Raw genomic sequence first — 22,309 nt, forward strand, 5'->3', positions numbered from 1 at the left:
CGTCGTCGCGCGCTCGCGTGCTCACCGTCTCCGCCCGCAGTCGCCGCCGCCCAGCGAGTGTGTGTGGGTGCTGTCGTGTGCCGCGACATCACCGGAAGAGCGGAGACATGTTCACGCTGTGCATGTCGCGGGGGCCACCGCATCGGGATTCAAATAATTGTAGTAAGTATTTCAAAAAATTCAAAAACAAAACAAAAAAATTAATTTTTGGTTAAATTTTAATATAACCTAAGTTTTAAATAAAACATTGCATTGTTATTTCATATTGTATTGCACATGTTAAATCCAGTGGATGTACGAGTACTGCAGAGCTTTCGAGCTTTCCAATTTTCCAACTGTCTCTCTAAAACACTCATCCCTTGACAAAAGTGAATTGCGGGCGGCCGGGTGGAAACTTCCTTCGTTTGCGTAGAGCGATGTGGAGCAGCGGCCGCCCCCGGTGCACGCGGCCTGCCCGCGATGCGCATGACGCATCCCGCGTGCAAGTCAACCACCTGGCGACCTGCATTTCAGCCCCCAACACAACACCGACGTGTGTGAACAACATCTTGTTGGTATTACCAACAGAAAATGTTTTGCAACATATAAACTTTGCGCGGAATATTTGATTAACTGATTAAATAATTCAGGCGCAACACTATGAAATTTCGGATAAGTTTTAATTATGAATGAGGGCATCTCGTCCATAAACTTGCGAAACATTTTCATAATTGATAAGTCTACCCACGCGCATAAATTTATTTTATTATTATTAGTAGTAGTTTATGTTTAAGTTTAAGTTTATCTTGAAGCAAATCGATTGTGTTTTGAATCGGGTTTCATTGGTTGTGTTCATTCTAGCATTTCAGTTGTTATCAATATTGTATAATATAGTGTCTGGTAGCGAGACGATAAGACAGTGGATCGTGCTTCATTATAAGCTAAGCGGGTCTTTGGCTTGATAAGCAATTAGATTATCAATTATGTCCATTGCACACAAAGCTAATTCACGTGGAATGTGCTAAGAATAATAGAATCATTCAGATAATCTTGGAATAATTGAATTGAACACGTAAATGAGTTATCTGGGACTGGGAACACAAGTTTGCTAAAGGTATTGTAGTGTTAGGTAAACATAAAGTTTATTTTGAATTTAAACAAATATTTAGTCAAAACAATCCTAAACTAACACAACTTATGAAAAATTGAACTTTTAATATTTGGAGAAAAGTTAATTTTATTTTTTAAGAGTTTTTTGAGTTGCCTATCGTTGGAAATATTCTAATAAATAGGTATTATAAGCGGGATGTGAGTTTTTGTATGTTTGTTACTCTTTAACGCAAAAACCACTGAACCGATTTTGATAAATTTTGGTATAGAAATATTTTTGACTATGGATAACAACATAGGCTACTTTTTGTTGCAAAAATATAACTAAAAGGGTGTTAAATAAGGGTTGAAAATTGATATAGATTTAATTATAGTTATATAATTTACTCCGAGATGGCGCAAAAGTGCAATATTTGAATTTCTGATTTCTTTATTTTAAAAATTAAGAAAATTATTAACAAATTCCACATATAATTGATCAAAGAAACAAGAAATCAATTAGTCAAATGTTTTAATTAAAATCTAAAAGCTAGTACAAAATAAATATCAGTTTACTAATGTACTATCACCATTAAACTATTTGATGTCAATTCAACAACACTAATACCCTCGGGACCAAACCGGAAACCGCACAATGGCGACGAAAACACTAATTGAAAATTACAGATTAATTAATATCAAGCATAATTATAAACACACTCACACACACATATATCCACAAACAAAGCATTCCTCTTCTTGCGTGACTATCCCTATCCCTATCCCTATTTATGAAATCCCCTTCATTAGTGAAATGCGACTGTTTCACCCATTGTTTTCACTTCCACTGTGAGCGTTCTCTCTCCGCACGCTTTAGAAACTCAAACTTAAGACAGTTCACTGAGAACTAGAGAGTTACCTACGAATAGAAACGGGGAGGTGTAGGTCGTTAGCGAGAATCGCGCTTTACAATTTGCAGACATAATAAATACATCGGTAACAATTATCGCTAATTGTTCGATGCGCCAGTTACACTCATCCGGGCAAAGTGCTTGAAACGGATATATTATCTACATACACGTACATGTGAAAATTGATACTTGTACTTTCAGTATTGAAATATCGATCATTTTATAACAAATTGGCATAGTTTAAATACTATAAATGAGTAAAATATTTTTTTGTATGTTTGTGTAGCTTTCACGCAAAATCCGCTGAACGGATTTTGATAAATTTTTGTATAGAAATAGTTCTGAGTATGGAAAATAACATAGGCTACTTTTTATTGCAAGAAATTAACTCAAATTGTGAAAAATAAGGGTTGAAAGTTTGAATGTCAATTAAATCATAGTTATAGCTATATAATTCAAACCAAAATGATAAATTACTATATAAAACTATTGCAAATCAATACAAAGATTTATTTTTTACTTAATTAATATTTTAATATATTTTAATATCCGGTAATTAATTTATTCTATACCATATGACGCACACGATGATGACGCTACTTTGGTGACTTGCAGCCATTGAAAGTTCGACGCGTTCGACGTTTCGACGCGACATTAATATCAAAGTGTTATTAGGGCATTAGAGAGACGAGATTAGTTTATGACTTAATTAAATTTTCTACGTGCTCACCTAAGGCCGACCGCGGCTGCGACAGAGATTTACTAAGTTTGCTTGTCTCGTAAACTTACAGGATTGTACTAAGTCTTGAAATGATATTAAACTTTGCAAAGTTTAACAATTACTTTAATCACTATTAACAAGTTATGCAACCAAACATGCATGTTAATTAATTTTTATTCCATTTTTTCTGTTGTCTGGGGAGAAAAATTTCAAGTGCAAAACGCTGCCGAATCGAAAATGGAAATTGCGCGTGGAAAATTGGAACACAAGCAAAACGAGCACATCCGTCGGGTCGAATGGCATAATTGAAACCGAAATGGATTAATATTGCGTCGCTCGTTTTCGCATCGTCACATTTCTCCCCCAATCCGACAATCGCGTTTCGATTGGATCCATGCGCATCACGCGTAACCAAATATTATTGCCAATTACAATTTCAGTTCAAAACCACAGCGTACACATGCGTACACACGTGTTTGTTTATTTAGAATTAATTTTTTATAATACCTAATGTTTTTGAGTGGAAATATTTTAATCGTGAATTTGTTTCTGTTTTCGCGCATTGGAACAATTTTCCCGATCGTAAAACACGAATACAGACGATGATAATAAAACCGGCGGGCATCGAAATAATTGAGAGCGAAGCCGAAGATGAAAAAGTGCAATCTGCGAGCGGTGGAAGGCATTAATATTACGAGCTCACTGATGAAAATATCATGACGCAAAGAAAACGCGAACGCAAACAGAATGGGAGAACCTCAACTCGAACACGGCGAAAAAAGATAACGCTGAAAACGTTGGAATAAACAAGCGAGCGCTAAATCATGCACAAATGCACTTTGCAATCTACTTTATACCTTATATACCTGCTTTTTATTTTTTGTAAGCAAGAAAAATGCGCTCAAAGAATAAAATTTAACGAGGCAAGACCGTTGAAGTTGTACCGCGAGGCGATCCAGACGTGATTAAATTCGCGTCCTGTGGGAGCAAATGAAAAGCAAGCCAAATGCACAATTTAAACAAAATTAAAGAAAATGAATTATTTTGTTACATTTTTATGAATTTAAACTTTTAAAGTGAAAATTTCATCATTTTGGGGTGAATTATCATCATTTTAACTTTCAACCCTAATTTTTCATCCTTTAAGTGATATTTTTAAGACACAAAGTATTCTATGTTCTTTTTCTTGACCTAAACTATCTTCAAACCAAAATTTATCAAAATCCGTTCAGTGGTTTATGCGTGAAAGCGTCACAAACATACAAAAAACTCATAATCACAATAAAAAATTAATTTAAGAGAAAAATAATACACTTCCGACGTAATACATTGAAGTAAAAATAATAGAAAATAATTCTTAGTTAGATTTTCTGAATTAAAATTTTTAAATTTTCTTTCCCTTCGGTTTTGCGTTTTGCTTTCAATTAATTCAACGCGCAACGTTATTAAGCACGAAATTGTGCGCCAAACCGCCGCAGTTAAGTTGACGTCCGTGCTCGGCGCGCACTTTGGCAAATGAAATTAATTAAAAATATTTACGATAACGAAACAACAAGCCAAAAACACTCCGACACAATTTGCCACGCATTGATCGAACAAACAAAGACGACGCGAAGAAAAATTTATCGTCAAGCGTTTATCGAGAAATCAGGAAGAAGTAAAATTAACAAGAAACGCAAAAAAAAATCATCTTAAAACACGAAATTTAATTTAAATTTAAATTACAAGAAAATAATATTTGAATAAAATTAGTTTGCAACATTACAGGAATTTTAATGAGTTTTTACCGAGTTTTTATTTTACCTGGGAAATAAATTTAATTAAAACTGTTTTAATCGTTTTTCCGGCGGAAATTTTATTTAGTTTTACTCAAGTATAGTGCACAAATGCAGACGTTAAATGAACAAAGATGATACATAGAGTTAAGTGAAAGAAAATCAGGTCGAGCACAAGGCTTCCTTTGCTTTTTTTTTTCTCTCTTGCTTGATTATTAAGTGCGGAGCTTGCGTTTTGTCTTTGTGCTTAATTGCACTCAGCAGCTTCGTTTTCTGCTGCTATGCTCTTAGTCATCCTTAGTTACAACGTTTTCTTTTAATTATTTTTCCCTCACAACTCGCACAACTCTTAACGAAGAATAATGCGCACAAATTTATTCAAATTTCACGGATTAATTAATTTTTTCTAATTTGTTGCAGACATTGAAAATAAACAAATCAAAGGTGGTTACCTACTGCGATACAGAAGTAAGTATTTAATAAATAATTAAATTAATTAGTTTATGATTTGTTGTTTGTTTGTTTGTTTGCGGTTATTAATTTATTTATTGCTAAATGTGTGTCCAAAAGAAAGATTTTCGTCGGTGATTTATTGTACGTTACTTATTTACTTTGTAACCAGATTAATTCACAATCAAATAAATCACCGGCACTCGCTCAAGGCTCACAGATTTTTTCCCTGTGTGTGATGGGCAAAATCTCCCCGGCATTAGCGAGAGTAACGAGTTCGGACCCTTTCTGCGCTTTCGCTTGTTCTCTCATTATCTGCGTTTTCCGACGCGGCGCCCTTGCCGACTCATTTTTTCATTTTCATTACGGTCATTCCCGGCGTGTCGGGCCAATATAAATTGCGTTTTAGCCAGAGCCGCGCCTTCATTTTCGTTTTCATTCCGATTTCATTTCATTCCCACTTACGTTCGCGTTTCTATTATCTGCAAATCGCTTCATTGCGAGATAAGGAGTCAACAAATCTGCGGGCTTGGAGTTTTAAAATGTATTTTCTTGCTTTAATTTAAAGTTATAATTACGCAAACTGCTAACTTTCATATTTTACGATTTAATTTGTGGTAGATACATGTTTTGAGGTAGGCAACCAATGTGACACCTTTGTATTTATTTTATTTTTGCTCACGGTTTTCACCACACTCATTTAATTAAAAATTAGTTTTTTTAATTGCACATTAATTCCAAAGATCTATTAGTGCTGAATTTGCTAATATGATTCTTCATTTTAATTATTTAACATGAAAAATGCTAATAGAACACTATAGCGCCCCCTATCCTCAAATTATATAACTAAAACTATGATTGAGACGCAGAATAATTTTTAGTCCCTTATTTAACACCTTTCCAGTAAAATTTTTGCAACAAAAAGCAGCCTATGCAATTTTCCATAGTTAAAACTATATCCATACCAAAATTTATCAAAATCCCTTCAGCGGTTCTCCTGTAAATGACCAAACAAACTCACACTCGCCTAATATTAATCCAAGATAAAAATAATTCACTACCAACGTAATAAAGTTAAGTAAAAGGAAGCGAACCTAAAATGAGCTCATAAATTCCAGCACTTTCTTCTCGCTGCCCGGCATAATTTAGTAAATTATAAGTTTTGTCGGAATTTTACCTCGACATTCCAGTTTCCCGTTTCCGGCCCGCCAGCTCGCAATTCCCTAAACACTATCGCGCCGCCCTTACTCTTCTTGGCACCGCTGCGCTGAGCCAGAGAGTGCCGGTGTTCATTCGATCGTTAATTCGTTTCTTCTGCTTCCACCTCTGGAGAGACGCCGTGTAAATGCTTACAGCACCCTCGGTTTGTACCTGAGATCGGCGGGCCAAGTGTCGGGGAGGGAAAATATTGGCGCTCGGGGAAAGCGCTTGGAAATTTATCGCTATGGATTATTTAGAGTGTCATACCAGCAAGAAAAAAAACTAAAAGAAAAAAAATGGCACACAAAATGTTTTTTTATTCTGTGTAACCATGCTTAAAACAAAATGTCGATCACGGGCAATTTTCACGCTGCGGTTCGACTTTCCACATGCCTTCATCATCAGTAGTTGATTTCTCGGATGAGGCAGGTTCCATCTTGGGTTCCAGATGTGGTATTATTTTCTCTTCTTTGATTAGAATTTGATTTTGTTTAAAACGGCGTTTTGCAGGACGTTTCCGGGTCTTTTTTATTGGTGACACTCTTGGTCTTGGTCCGGGTCTAGTTCTTTCCTTAGCTCCAATGTTACCTCTCAATAACAGTGCTTGTCTTACAACTGGTAGGTTATGAAGACTATGCGAATGCAAAGCCGATCCAAGAGTAAACATTCCTTTGGTCTTCCGAATGGCACCGAACGCGACGCCATTTGCAATGCAATGCGGTACAAGATCACGAAACTCCATTTCATGCAAGTGGTACTCACGCGTAATATACTTTACCAAACTCCGTATGGATACAGGTTTATTGTATAGGTTATGATAGTCGCAAAGTGCTGCAAGGACCAAACGTGCTGTTCGTTTGTATCTTGGTGTTTCCCTCATACGGGCACGTGCGGCAGGAGTTAGAGTCTTCATAGTAAAATAATAAAAAGTAAAAAAACTTTTTTTGAATACAAAAAATTGTTTGAGTCTTTTTTCTGACAGATAAAACGTATAAATAAACAAATAATATTAGATTACTTGATTTTTTTAGAAATAAATTAATTTGTTTATATTTTTGTTTACAGAAGGATTTTTTTGTAACGGCTGGAGTGAAGAATGGATTGTTTTGTACGAAGACTCAACACTGGCGTGGTTTTCCGACAAGGGTTTAAGTCGAGCCAAAGGTTATGTACGCATTGGTGACACACCGGATCTTCTAGCCGTTGGGGAGTATACTGCGCAGGTACCACGACGTCCACGTATACCGGAAGCGTGTCGTGTCGCCCAGTTATTGGCCATTGGCACCGGAAGGTCTCAAAGCGATCCTGTTCATTGGTTATTGGCACAATCAACATCAGAACTTAAGTAAGTCAAAGTAAAGCATATTTTTAAGGTATGCAACCAAATATACTTTATTTATTCTGTGAAAATAATAAATACGTGTTTTGGTTATATTTGGTTATGAAATTAATCCCCAACGGTTTAAAAGCGTTGTGGTGTTTATGTTCTAATAATAAATTTGATTTTTCATTCAATTTCACGCGCACTCTCGCCCAGCGATTGGATGACGGCGATAAGCAACACGGTGAGTGCGATCAATCACCGCATCAGTGAGACCCGTCTTTCAGCGACCACATGAAACCTTTTTCCTTTCCTCGCTTCTCCTCATCGCAGAGAGGATGGATGCTTCCACTAAATACGTTTTTTCCGTTCATCTTTTCATCGTTTTCTCATTTTGGGACATGCGTCCAAGTGGAGATTTTTTTATTATCTATTTTGCACACTTTCAGTTTTCATTTTTTTCTATCCTCCACTCCTTATTTTCTAGATGAGAAGTAAATGGACTCGCGTTCACTACTCTCAAAGAATATAAATGAAGTCGATGAGAGTTCGAATGATGGATTGTTTTCCGTTACCGCTTCAGAAATTTTCTCCCAGCGCCAAAACAAAAACAAGCATTATTTAAAAACAAAACAGAAACACACACAGCGAACAAAAGTTGCGTTTGAAATCAGGCAAAAATCTAATATTAACAAAAACAAGCAAACTGTGTGTGTGCTGCTGGCGAAAAAAGAATGGATGCGTAATGGAAATCCTTCGATGGCTGTGCTTTTCTTTTTACTTTTACCCTCGCTCCTTGGCCGGATAAAAGGATTAAATTACATTTAATCTGTGAGCGTCTTTTGTGCCCGCTGCCGGCACTCGTACATCCTCTCCATATCGGACCCAGCGTTGTCCTGGCTATTATTCTTCATCCACCCGAATTCTATTATATTATGCTTCGTACCGGCTTCGCGTTTAGCGTCTCCGCTTGTGCGTGCGATTCGATCGCTTTTATGATTTACCGACTTTTCATTTCGTTAACTTCTTTTTCTCGCCGATTTGCTGTCTCGACTTTCTTCATTTCGATAGAGTATTGGATTGCGAGAGCATTTGACATTCGATGTACGACATTGGAATGAAAAGTTTGCCCAAAACAACAAGCGAAAACTTTCATGGCGCGCGTTTTATTACTTCACGAACAAACAGGACACATTTGTTTGCTAAAACATATTTCCGCGCTGTATGTATGTGAAAATGTAAATTTGGTTGCCTAAGCTAGAGAGAAAAAAGTTGTGATGTGATGTTTTGTCGGGTTATGTAAACGACAGATTCGCGTTGGTTAACATCACTAAACGTCAATTATCCTTCGTCATGCTCTTCATGCGCGCAAAATAAATTCGCCAAGTGTTTGTCGCACGTGCGAGCGCATTCGAAACGCACTAATTTGCGTGTGCGACACGTGCGACACTCGAGACTGGGACGAATATAGCTCCAGCGCGTGTCCTCTTCCACTTCGGCCATCGACAACGTGCATATGAGTGCATCACGTGTTATATCCTGCATTTGCAAGTGCGTCATTCACGATAATAAACTTTCTGGAAGTGGAATTTTGTAGTTTTAGAATTGCGAATTTTCCATTCGTTAAAATTTCCATCGCTATTGCTATTATTCACGTTTTCGTTCTGTGTGTTTCAGCTGCCACCACCGGATCAGATTCCCATCAAGCGCTTGTCGTTGACGTCGCATTCAAGTGAGTATTGTGTTTAATCTAGCGGTGCCGTCTGAAATTCACACGTCGCGAACATCCCTTTATCATCCCCGAGGGGTTTTGTCCAGTCTCAACTCAACTACCCTCGACTCTCGTAAATACTCTTCGCAATCGTCAATAATTCAACGTTGATTATTTTACTTCGTGCACGACCAATTTTCATGAGTATGGTTAGAACTAAAAGTGTACATACAGCATGTTTAATGTAGGCAACCAACAGTGTTGATGTACTGCAACGTAAATTGCCTATATTAACTGATTTATTTTATTTTTAGAATTTAATTATCTTCAAGACTATCAAAAGTAAATTAATACTATAAAGTGCTGCGTCTTGCATCCACAGAGCCCTCAATTACCCACAGATACGAGTAGACCTCTTGTCCTCTGTCAGCTTCAAAAGCGCCGCACTAATTGCACAAATTAAACTCGGAAATACTAAAATAAACGCGCTCGGAAGCACTCCTTAGAATTATTTAATTACCAACGCCCGCTTTAAGGTATCGCCCTACTCGCATCGACCATTACTCCATTAGGCATTCGCCATTAGCATAATTACAAGATCTTGCGCGTTGCGCTGCAACAAAGTGACATTTTGTCATCAAAGCGAAAGCAATCTAAAATCAACTACTCGCACTTGATACACTCCGCATTTTACCTACGCACGTGTGTGTGGTGCGATGGGAAATTCGGGTCTCGCTTTGAACTGAGACCGGGATGAATAGCAGAGAATTGAGTCAAATTGAATGGAAGCGAACCAAAGCGATGTGAATTTTGCAAACGCACCACGAGACTTTCATGTGGGTTCGATAATGAAAAGATGGTTCAGCGTCTGTTGTGCATAATTTACGGGTCGCGCCAAGATGCTAACGCAAAGGAAGTGGAAGTAAAAGAGAACATTTTATTCCATGTGTGATGTGACATCAAAGCAAAAACAGAAAATTTGTGGTCACCATATTCAGACTCAAAATATTTAGTTGTGTGAAATGTAAAAAATTATATTAAGTATCAAGTGGTTAAAGTGGGACTTTACTCACGAGATTGATTAATTGAGTGGTTAAGAACGTTTAGCCACGTGATGCAATCGCTATTTTTTCTACGACTTTTCTCCTTAGACAAATGCGCATGCGCAAGTTCCGCCCCGTAAATAATACCCGTAGATAATGGATATTACTCACGGCTTGGTCATCTGTATATAAATTATCACTTTTTGTGTCTAAAAATTGTGGAAAGATAATTTTATCTTAGATTTAGATGTAGAATTTGTATTTGTGATCTTCGAGCATAAAATATATTCACACTTGAACTCGACTGATAGTGGTTCATCTCTGGATCTCCGAAGTTCGGTGCGGGAAAGTTTGCTTAACGAAACGCTTACGTCCTTACGTAAAACACACCCCGCTTGTGGGCCAGCCAGGGATGAGTAACGAATGCGAAAACTTTCATTTCGGCTCGCCGCTCCTTTGTGCGCTCTCGAGCGCAATTTATACGAATCTTTATACGAAAATCTCGGCGAAACGTCTTCGTGAAATATACATTAGACTCGGCGAATAATGGGCGCTCAAAACGCTCAAAATACATTCGAGTTGCGAGAATTGTGCGTTCGTACAAGTAAAATACACAAAAAAATACGAAACCGGAAAAACGGAAAACGATATCTATAGAATAAGGGATAAAATGAATAAGGGTTGTGCGCGCGTATGTCGCATTAAATGTTTCACGACGTTTTTTTATTGTCGCGCAAAATGTAAACAACTCTACAGGACAAACAACCCCGAAGGGAAGTTTTTTTATTGTGTGCGAGAAAAAAAAACGCTGTTTGAAGTAAATATTTTCGCAATAAAAGTCAAGGTATATTATGTTACGGTTATTGCACGCAATTTCAACCACGTGGATGTAGAAAAAGTTGCCTAACTAATTATTTCCTGTTTTCTCTGACATATTATGTTAATATTTGTCAATAAAAATCAAAATTTTGAATTAATAAAAGGAGCAATTCTAATAATAGACCTTAGCGCCACCTAGGTTCAAATTATATAACTATAATTATGATTAAACCTCTATTTCAACTTTCATCGCTTATTTTACGCCTTTTTAAACTTATTTTACGACAAAAAATAGCCTATCTCCTATTTTAAGGAATAAGCAACAAAATAGCAAAGTTCCATCAAAATTGGTTCAGTAATTTATGCGTGAAAGAGCAACAAACAAACAAATCCACCAACATTTGCATTTATATTAGTTAGTTACAAGTTTGCTTAGTAAAATTTTCTGTTTTCTGATTGTTTAGATGGTTATGTATCAAATGGCAACCTCCACAATGGCCACCACCCAAATCATCACAACCACGCCACTTCAAACTGTCACAGATCATCGGATGTAAAGAACATGAATGGAAAACAAACCAAACCTGGACCGGAAGCCGACGCGGATCACACAGCTCTTTCAGGCTTAGCAATCGACTGGGGCCATGGTTGGGGCTGGGGCCAGGCAGCATGGGCAGCACAATCCGCTTGTCTACACGATCACGCTGTGGCGACGGCGGCGGTAGTCCCCTCCGCTGGACTCTTCTGTAACGGCGGAGAAGACTACGGTATAGGTGGCTACGAAGAAGTCGATTGGAGTTCGTTCGGAGACTTCAGTTTCTAATCCGTAATTAAATGTTTGGTAAACCTAAAGGTAGGCAACCCATTGTACGCAACCAAAGTGTAACACAAGCGGAAATGTCACGAGTAGCCGAAAACAAAGCCATAAGCGTGTTCAACAGTTCAGCATTCACCCAACAACAACACATTCGATGTTCTAGCCGAGAAGATATTGCAACAGCACAGCGACAGCGACGTTATGACAGTTTGTAAGTTTTCAAAGCGCTGGCAGTGCACGAATGAAATCTTTATGCTCAAATTGCATTTTATCGACTGAATCGCAATATGCGCTGTCTGCGTAAAATATGATTGTTTGCAAAACATCAACAGCAGCCAACACAGATGTGAATGTTGTGACTTTGATTCGACTTTTCATAATCTGTCCTTCACTTTTACACAATTGTCGTTTGAAGCATAAAATTCGAATAGTTTTCAAGTGCAGATTTAGTTGAATTTGGATTTTTTTTATTTTCGGTTATGAAAATGATGTTTTTTGGAGGGGGCGGCAACGGCTGGGTCGACTGGGTCGACGACTCGCGCGCGCCGGATCGTTTGAAGCGCAAAGTAAACGCAATAAAAGACGATTGAAGACGCGTCCGCCCCCCAGCGGGAGGCGGTGGCTCTCGCTAGTAAAGCAAAGCGCGCGTCGAGCCCGAACGTCTGGGCAAACTTTTTGCCATTTACATCTAAATTGTTCGAAGGTGCCAAACCGATGTCACGACAGTCGCACCAGGCGCGCCATTATTTTCATTCAACAAATCTCTCAAAATATCGACATCGACATCTTGGGGGGCGGTTACACAACACACAATATTTTTATTTCACATCAAATCAAATATGAAATTATTTGCGCATGCGCACTATATCAGCTATTTTTCTAACTCACCTAACCTCAAAGTAGAACTATAGTCTAACCTAAAGCAATGCAGGTTCATTGCGGCACGCATAATTATTTTCCTTCCAATGAAATAAATAAATTAAATGTGTATATAAAAGGCTCGCAGCGCGTATTAAAGCGTAGCCGTAATCATGATATCATCGTAATCGTAAACCTCAAGCAGAACGCAGATAAAATCCGACCACATAAAACCCGCGAATAATGAATAACGTAAATCGCCTGATAGGGAAATATTATTAAGATCATTAAACGATAATGAAGAGTATAATATTCTAATTAATCGTAAAACCAAATTCCACGTATTAAAAATAATCGCAAATCGAAACCAAAAACCAATAGGTATAAAATATAAGAAGAAAATAGAGAAAAAAGAAGAAAACTGTCACAAAGTATAAATACAGCGTTATAAACGCAGTACATGCATCTACACACCAGATGGCGCAAGTTACCACTCAATATAATAATTTTGTGACAGTTTACAATAAATATAACCATTTATTTCACACATATTGTCACATTTGACACAGTAGTGTATTTTTATAACTAAACGTCACCTAATATCCACTCATAGCAAGACCTCATGAGTTTTTATTGCTTTGATTTGATAAAATCGAGAAATAAAACGAATAATCTATTTCATATAGGAGAAAAATAAGAACTGCAAAAATCACACTGAACATAACCTGTAAATCACGTATGTAACCTCACAAATCCTTATTCTAACCTCTAAAACAAAACATGCTATATAACGATATGTATAATGATTGAAGAACTTAACTGGAAATGGCGTCTTCTAAGTGTTGATTTTAAACACAGATGGCGCTATACGCGCTCAGCTAATGAAACTCTATATAAATGTAAATGTTTAGATGAACATTGAAATGTTTTAGAAGCACTATATCGACGTCAAAAGCCCACGCGAAATAATTATACTTGTGTCATCACAGTAGCGTACACACATACAGGGTGTTCGGAGAAATTGAGAAATTCCACGTGTACCAAAATTAATCATCTAGATATAATAATTAGCCCACTATATACACACGACAATGTAACATTAACATTGTATATTGTATCGATGCAAAGGTGTATTAATTCTAAATCTATAACGCAAACTCTGACACACACACAAGCGCACGAGTTTGCTCGAAATGCCAAGAGAAGAAAAAAAACAAAACGTAAATTATAATGAAACACACAGTATATAGCGCTAAGTAATTAGACTGAAAGACGATGTAAATGTAAGCGTAACGTGTATTTGTAGGTTAGAAAAGTGTGGTCGTATTAAAAATGATGAATTTTTGGTTTGTTTTCGAGCACCAAACACCAAAAACAAGTGGCGCCCTCTGGACGCCGATAGCACTTAACAACCGAGCACAAATAATTTGTACATTTTCACTGCCAGATATAAAAAAGAAAAACATTTTAAACTAATCCACAAATTAATCTAAAATAATAGTTTAATAATATTTTCAGTTGGTATATATTCAAACTAACGCCATTTATGAATTACATTTTTAAATTTAAATTTAGTAATGGTTTTTAATGAATACTATAACTATGCCACCTCAACACGTCGAAGTAACATAACAATCTTATAATAAATTAATAAGTTAGGCAAATTGTGTTCCCCAAATTGAGGTTATAACCACTAAGATTAATGTTTGATTGGAATTGTCGTTATGCGGCGCTCAGCTGGTTTGAGTAGCCAACATGCGAACGTCCAACAGCCAAAACATGGCCGCTATAGTAGTAAAAAGTAAATAATACTAATTGTATTTAGTTGATATTTAAATTAAATTAAATTAAAATAATATTTAGTAACGTGTATGAAAGGTAATCTAACTCTAGGCTATTAACCGATATATCTAATCACGTTTAATCCCGTCGTTGGTTTTTGTTGGTTTGTATTTCGATTTTATCGAGTTTATATATCATCTCTGATTATTGTAAGCTGAAACTCCAACCCGAAACTAGAATAGCGAGCGTTTTCACGAGCGTTGGTAACGTTTTTTGCCATTGCAACGCAAATGGAAACGCATTTATCAATTTTGTCCCTAATCTTAGTCGTAAGTTTTATAATTAAAATATTTAACAAAAGATTTAGAAATGTATTCATGTTTTTGTTAGGTTACAATCTGTGTTGACAGTTAATACCGACGCGCATGCGCAGTAAAAATTTTAAAACATGATTTCTTAAATTAATTCAATGATAATATTGATAGAGCTGACTGTATTTAGACTATTGTAAGTAACTAAACAAATAATTAGGAAATAATAGCTAAATATGTAACTACGAACAGAAATATTGCAAAATTGTGGAGTTTGTGGCCAACGGAATGAAAAACCCTTATTATTATAAACAATACCTTATATACCTTGATAGAAACAAAAGTGAAGTTGAGAGTAACACTGACACTAAGTAAGCAAACCTACTGAATGTGATATATGTATTTATTTACCTAATATATACGATATATATGCTATATATATTTACCCGCATACTATGAGACAAATATTTACACGAATTGATTGATTTGTAAATTTTATATAGAGGAAAAACCAAACACGTAAAACGCTACAACTTACAACTTACAAATGCAGAGTATTCGTCAGTAGAGTAATATTCATAGAAGTATTAAACATTTGTTTAAATGTTTATCGCATACACATTGTAACGACATACAAGATTATATTAATTGCTGTACAAGACGTGTATTAATATAAATGTATGATGAAAGCACAAGTGATCTACTTTTTTATTTGTTACTAGCTTTTGCACGCAACTTCGTCCTGGTAGTGTTTAATAAAAATGTAATTCGTTTTTACTCTTTTGTTTTAAACATAGTATGTGGTAATTCTATCAATAAGATTCGCAATTTTATTTTAAAGAAATTAATTATATAAAGAATTGCTTATAATGTACTTCGCGCGCCATCTCGGATTCAATTATTTAACTATAACTATGATTGAATCTCAATGCCAACTTGTATCCTATAAAAAGGGCTGTTATTAGGGGTTTTCTAGCCTTATTCGAATTTTTCTCGCCGTAAAACCCATCCTTGGACTTTAATGAACCTTTAAAAAAAGAATTGGTCAAATTAGTCTAGGCGTTGTTGAGTTATGCGCATTCCAACAGATTTTGCGATTCATTTTTATATTATTGATAGATTATTTTGATTTGTTTTTTATTTGTTTGGATTTAATAGTATAGTTTTAGTGGATCAATAAAAAGTAGTATAGTTGGTTGCATACGTTAGGTTATTAGAAAACAAAAGACTTGGTAATGATCCGCATGAATATTTATTTATTCAAACGCCAACATTAAAACCTTGCTGAGTTTGGAGCGCTAGTTATGAATAATTTATAACCGTCATCGAGAAAAATCAGTCATTGAAACACTGTTATTATTTGCTAATATTAATAGCATGTTGGTGTAATTACGATAATGAGTGGTGATTTTAGGCTAGACGCTAGACAAGAATTAATGCCGCATAAATCATCAGCTGGCATTTTTATGATACGGATTAAACAATTTTCTAGTTGAATAAACTTTAAATCAACAAGATAGACTCTTTAAATGAGTTTAAAATTAATTCAATCATAATGTTTGTTCTTGAATTGAGGTTAGATATGTAGGATATTTGGAATAGAGTTGGTTAAATGATCAGAGATTGTATGCAACCCTATATACATAAAATTATATATTTACTAGCTTTTCCTCGCTACGTCAATTCCGTAATTTTTAGAAAAATGGAATAAATTTTTACTTTCCTGTTTAAAATCGAGTATATTTTGATTTCATCATTGAAATTTGAAATTTTATTTTAAAGAAATGAAAAATGCCAATAAAATACTTTAGCGCCATCTCGGTTTAAATTATTCAACTATAACTATGATTGAATTTCTTTACTAATTGTTATTTTTTATTTCACACTCTTTAAGTCATAATTTTTAATGTTTAAATAGTTATTCTGCTATTCGTAGCTAAGGCGAATTTAACAAACCATAGATCATCAACATCTGTCCAGCCGTTCTTGAGGTATAAGTGCGGTAACTAACGCAATGCATTTATATATAGATTTAATAAAATTTGAAATATAAAATATAGGAAACGCATTTTAGTTTATTATTAAATGCGAAATTGATAATTATTTCAACATAAAAAAACTCAAAATACGGAAAATCACCAAAATGTATAGAACTCCAGTCAAAACAAACAATTCAACACTGACGTCACTTCCACAATACTAATCAACTGCAATTTAATTGATTTTTGTAATTTCAAGAAAGAAAAAACTATTTTTGAAGATTTTTACGACTTTCACATACATAATGTTACATTTTCTGGTTACCTATCCGTTGATAAAACAATTATCCGGTGCGCTACCGATAAAGCTCACGACTCGCGTCGCGTGCTCACCAAACTTTCAGTTACTGTTTGTGTGTTCAACAGTAAACATCCCCCACATTTCTCAGTGCATTTTCATTACAAGACTACAAAAATGCTATTAAAACTAAAGACGCATTAAACAAAACAACGTACATTAACTTTACAAATTTTAAACATTTTAATATATTTTAATACTATACTGAGTGCACTCCTAGTGTACTGGAACACATTGGAAGCTTGCTGGTAGTCGGAGCTGCAAGTCGCAAGTCGCGACGCGCGAGTTCAGGTGAACCAGGTGAGCCATTCGCAATCGGGCAATCGGCGAGCAACCTTCGCGCGCCGACCGACCAACAAGTAAGTTCACAAGTGCCCGCAGAACTCTCTTCCAACTCGTGTGTGGAGGCGACACCGACTGGCGAAAAGTTTTGCGAACTCGCGACGAATCAACACATCAACAGTTCACGAAGAGTCGTGTCATTCAACGGTTCATAAAATAAAATAAAAATTAAATTTAATAAAAAGTTACAATATTCACATAAACACCACGAGTAAATAAAAAGTTTAAATTGCAAAAAGGACATTTTTAATTACTTCTTGAAGAAAAATAAATGTAAGTATAAAAAATTATTTATTTTTTATATTTTTATATTTTATTTTATTTTATGACGTATAATGCCCCAATGACTCACAAAATTTAATAATAAAGATTTAAAATCAGCCGATGAATTTCTGAATATGGTCAAAAGTTAGTGTAATTTCGCCGGTTTCGAATCGAGCGAGCTCATGAGTCATTCAGCATTCAGACGTTGATGTTGGCTAGCTTGAAGTACGTTGTTTATTTAAGGAGTTCGTCATTAATTATGCAAATCTGCTATTTACGTGCGCCACAATGCGATCACATGAAAGTCGATTAGCTACATTTTCTTAGAAATTGTAAACATCAATAGATTACAAAGAAAAACACATTTTCAACAAAAACAAATTAAAATTTTAAAATTTTTAAGAAAATGAAACATTTTAAATTATTATCCATATAATTAAATATTTTACACCGAAAAAACATTTTAAGCATTTAAAATCAAATTTTATTACTTCTTACATAATTTTACGTTTTCCGTAATTTAAATACATTTTCTACATTTCCTTTCATGTTTAGTATTTACTTTGAAACTTCACATTTCGAGTTTCTTGGTTTCTCACCGGAATGTTGCTGGATATTTGCTTTTTCTTGTCCAAGTAGTTGTTACTCGTTAGTTCTCGGTTGTGGTTGTTATGACGCTTGGCCAAGCGTGAAGCATCTTCCTCTACAAGCTACGCTACAATCAAAAAGTTGAAACCTGGTGCATTCTACTCATACCTTATACTCGTATATATGGGTATATAAAAGCTTATTTACAAGTCACCTCCTAGTTTTTTTATACTTCTTCATGAGTATTACTATCGCTCATTATAAGCATGACAATGAGTGTGAGTAAGTTACTCATTGAGCTGAATGAGTGTTTCATGGTGTGTCATACCTTATGCTACGCTGTAGATTTTGTGGTTTTGTCATCCATTATTCGTTTAGCACCATTGCACATCCTCACCTTCAGAAAATGAGTATACGAGTAACAACACGTTATCCACGACGTAGTTTTTAGTAAAAATTTAATTATCTGCTTCAATTCAATCATTAAAATTCGCAATTTTATTAAAAAAAGAGAGAAATGTTAATAATGCACTTCAGCGCCCTCTATGTTGGAATTATATAAGTAAAACTATGATTAATTTGCTATAGAAATTTTTATCTCTTATTAAACACTGTTTCAACCAAAATTTTTAATATTTTAACAGTTATTCTCCTATTCTAGATAAAGACAAATCTAAAAAATCATAGATTATCAAAATCTGTCAAAGCGTTCTTGAGTAATAAATGATTTAACTAACAAAACTCTTTTTATACTAAATCCAAAGATAAAAAAACATATATTTTAGTTTTTATATCATGTAATACTGCTATTAAAACATAAAATTCATAAAAATTATTTGACAATTCAATAATTACCATTTTACAATTTAGACAGTAAAATATCTTAATAATATAATAAATTTAAGAAGATGAAAGTTGCCCAGGCAGTTAAAAACACAAATTGGCTCTCCATATAAGGAAGATTCGAACAAACAATGAGCGAAACTCAACCACTCCATGATTCCATATATAAACGCATAAAAAATGAGTTCAACACTTAAGATTTTTCAAAAAGGAAACGACACCAGTCATACCAGTTTGGTTGCATAAATTTTACACGCGCAATGAGCTCAACGGTGAAAGTTCTCCTGCTTATAATTGTTTAAATACAATATATCACTTGTTATAATCAAAAGAAAAAAATCATTACTCTGTGACAGTTTGTGACATCGTAAAACGATTTACACGTGCACGAAATTCCACATAACCGGAAACACACAAGAATTCTACATCGAGAGGGTTCGTTCAACTTTCCCTTCTAGTCCTGCTGAGTTTCCCTTGCTTCCCGAATGCTTTAAACACACGCGTATTGTATATTTATAGTGATTGATAGCGATCTGACCTACATTTTCATTCTACAACCGGAAGTCACCTCACGCAGCCAATACCCTTCGGGGAAATTAAATTAATGAACGCATACACCAAGAATATTGCACTCTTTTGCTTATTAATATATCATTAAGTGTATAATTTAGGGCAGGTCGAGGTATTTGTTGCGAAATCAGGGCGAAGGAGGTTGTAATAATGAGAGAAAAATTGCATAAAAGAAGTGCAATCAATAGAAGTAGGCCACTCATGAATAATGAAAGTAATTGTTATCCTGGAAGACCAAAAAAGTCGAGAAAGCGTTAAGCAAATATTCAAACAATAAAACAACACAATCGACTTGAAAACTTGTTAATCCCACATGTGCACATCATTAGACGTTTGTAATTAACTGTTAATTAAATAATAGCAACAAAGAACATCATAAACATGCTAAATGTGTATAATACGTTGGGTATTTATTTGTTTCTGGAACGTTTGCTATTTATAGAAGTGAATATCACAAAGATTTGTCTTTGTTTGAGTTTTATTTACATTAAAAACGTAAACAAATGATAAAAACATAGATATTGAAAAACAAAATTCGTAGTTTTACTATAGGCAACTTACATTACAATCCAATACATTTATTTCATAAAATTTTTATTTATATATGTTTATATTTGTTTCAGAACAAGTTTATCGACTGAATATCATGTCCATCAAAGTATAAATTGATTTTATACCTACTACACTTTATATATTGAAGATTTTACAACATTTTACCACAAAACATGGCGTCAAAACTATCGCAGATGCAGGTAAGTTATTTTATTTCCTAGTTTGTCTTATTAACACCGCCTACAAGCAAATATCAATCATCTACATGTTTAAATTGGTGTTTTAAAATGCAGAGTTTTGTATGCTCTCAAACAATTATCATAAATTTATGAATATGATTGTTGTTTAGTTGTTATTGTTATTTTTTCACTCCACGTCTGTTATTAGTATAATTTTTTGAAGTGTAGGTAGTGTGATTATTGGTTTTGCCAAAAATTGATTTAAATGATCAAAATAAATCGAAAACATGAATGAGTTATGAACAGATTAAATTAATAATTAATAAGTAGGAAGTATAATAGCTACAAAAGCATTTTTATTTCCTAGATATATTGATATATTGACAAATTAATAACTTTTGTTAATTAAAGTTAAAATTACAACCATACGAAACGCAATAATAGCTATCTATCTATTTCTTTAATATTAAATTGATATTGAATGTATGCAACCAGCGTTGAACCCACGCGAAACACTCGTTTCGGATCATTATTCACTTGCATTTATTGAACAGAGTTTACGAATGCTTTAACTATGTTGCATTCTTATTTGTCATAGTTGTGTGTCTACTCGTACTACGATTAGAAAACACTCCTAGTTTGTTGCATGTCGAGGCTGAATCGACACAAGTAAGAGTAATGAGACGCACGACACTTTGACAGCGACAAGCAATTGCATGCAATCAATTAATCGAGAATTGAACCATTAATTATCAATTACAATTTTTAATTACGTGCACACATACTGTGTCATAACAGTTTGTTAGTATTGCAATGAGAAACAAATTAATTGCTGTATATTTGGTTGCGTCATGTTCAATACTTATATTTCATCTCAAACGTCAATAAAAATATTAAAATATTTAAAATTTGGCTTTTGTATCAAATGTTTGATTGTTTAAATATTAGCTTAGAAAAGTTTTCATATTTTTGTTATCATTTTTTTGTGATTTTACGTTAAAAATTATCAAATTAACGTTTTTTCTATGTTTTTTTATTATACACCCCCAAAAATTGGGAAATTTCTGTTTTCAAACTTTTATTCCAGTAAAAATAATCCAAAACTTAGTAAAAATTAATTCCCGGCGAAATTTATTGCAGAAAGTTTGGTGGGTTGACTACTTTTTAATATTTGCAAACATTTGAGGTTATGTTGTATTTGCTACAGGTCAAAACACTTCCCAAGTACCGTTTTGAATGCCATATTGATAAAATTATTACAAACTCAATGGTATTTCAGATATTTGTAGTTTTAGTGATTAAACTTTACAGAAATGCTGGTAATTTACACAAACACGTAACACTCAGATGTTCCACCCATCAAACCGATAGAAATATTACCGTTACATTTAAAGTACTGACCCTGAAAACAAAATTACACTCGAACTTTTATTTCAAAATAAATTATTGACTACAGTTGACATTTAGACGTACACCACTGCTACATTAAATCAGAAAACAATAAAATTATCCATATCTGCATGTTTCCCATGTTGTGATTCCCATCGCTTCTCACATTACTCACATTTCTTATATTCAAGTTCACCTCGACACTCGACATGAGAAATGTGTATTAATAATTTACAGCACGTAAATCAAAAGATATAAATATGTATCACCCGATGAATATTGTTTATTATTCATTCTCATGAATGTTATTGAACTGTACGCCGAAGCAGAGAAAAAAAAGAAAAAAATTGAATTGACTTTTTATTTTTATTCCTGAGAGGAACTGTTGAAGTGTTGATAACCCACGCGATTGTTAATGGTATAGAATAACATTATTTCGATCAAAAATGGACGTGAGC

The 22,309-nt window shown here is 34.6% G+C and overlaps 2 protein-coding genes across 3 annotated transcripts in view; both read left to right on the top strand.

Annotated features, from left to right (window-relative positions):
• On the top strand, positions 1–15,564 carry LOC135799214 (uncharacterized). Its single transcript, XM_065312229.1, has 6 exons — positions 1–162; positions 4,896–4,943; positions 7,191–7,470; positions 7,663–7,690; positions 9,124–9,178; positions 11,484–15,564. The coding sequence occupies exons 1-6, from the start codon at positions 108–110 to the stop codon at positions 11,840–11,842; spliced, it is 825 nt and encodes a 274-aa protein (XP_065168301.1). The 5' UTR covers positions 1–107; the 3' UTR covers positions 11,843–15,564.
• LOC135799212 (zinc finger C2HC domain-containing protein 1C) overlaps positions 13,291–22,309 on the top strand; it is a 13,848-nt gene continuing 4,829 nt past the window's right edge. The window contains exons 1-2 of one of the 2 annotated variants that reach the window (XM_065312226.1): positions 13,291–13,430; positions 20,355–20,483. In XM_065312226.1, coding sequence (XP_065168298.1) covers positions 20,457–20,483 — 27 coding nt within the window. In that variant the 5' untranslated portion in view covers positions 13,291–13,430; positions 20,355–20,456. Of the gene's footprint in view, positions 13,431–17,195; positions 17,740–20,354; positions 20,484–22,309 lie in introns of those variants that run through there. The other variant, XM_065312225.1, reaches the window with a different exon arrangement.

The sequence above is a fragment of the Atheta coriaria genome, unplaced genomic scaffold (assembly GCF_025399875.1).
Source record: "Atheta coriaria isolate IRGN ID8LTWV9N9 unplaced genomic scaffold, Caltech_Dcor_3.1 hic_scaffold_9_pilon, whole genome shotgun sequence".
Lineage (NCBI taxonomy): Eukaryota > Metazoa > Arthropoda > Insecta > Coleoptera > Staphylinidae > Dalotia > Dalotia coriaria.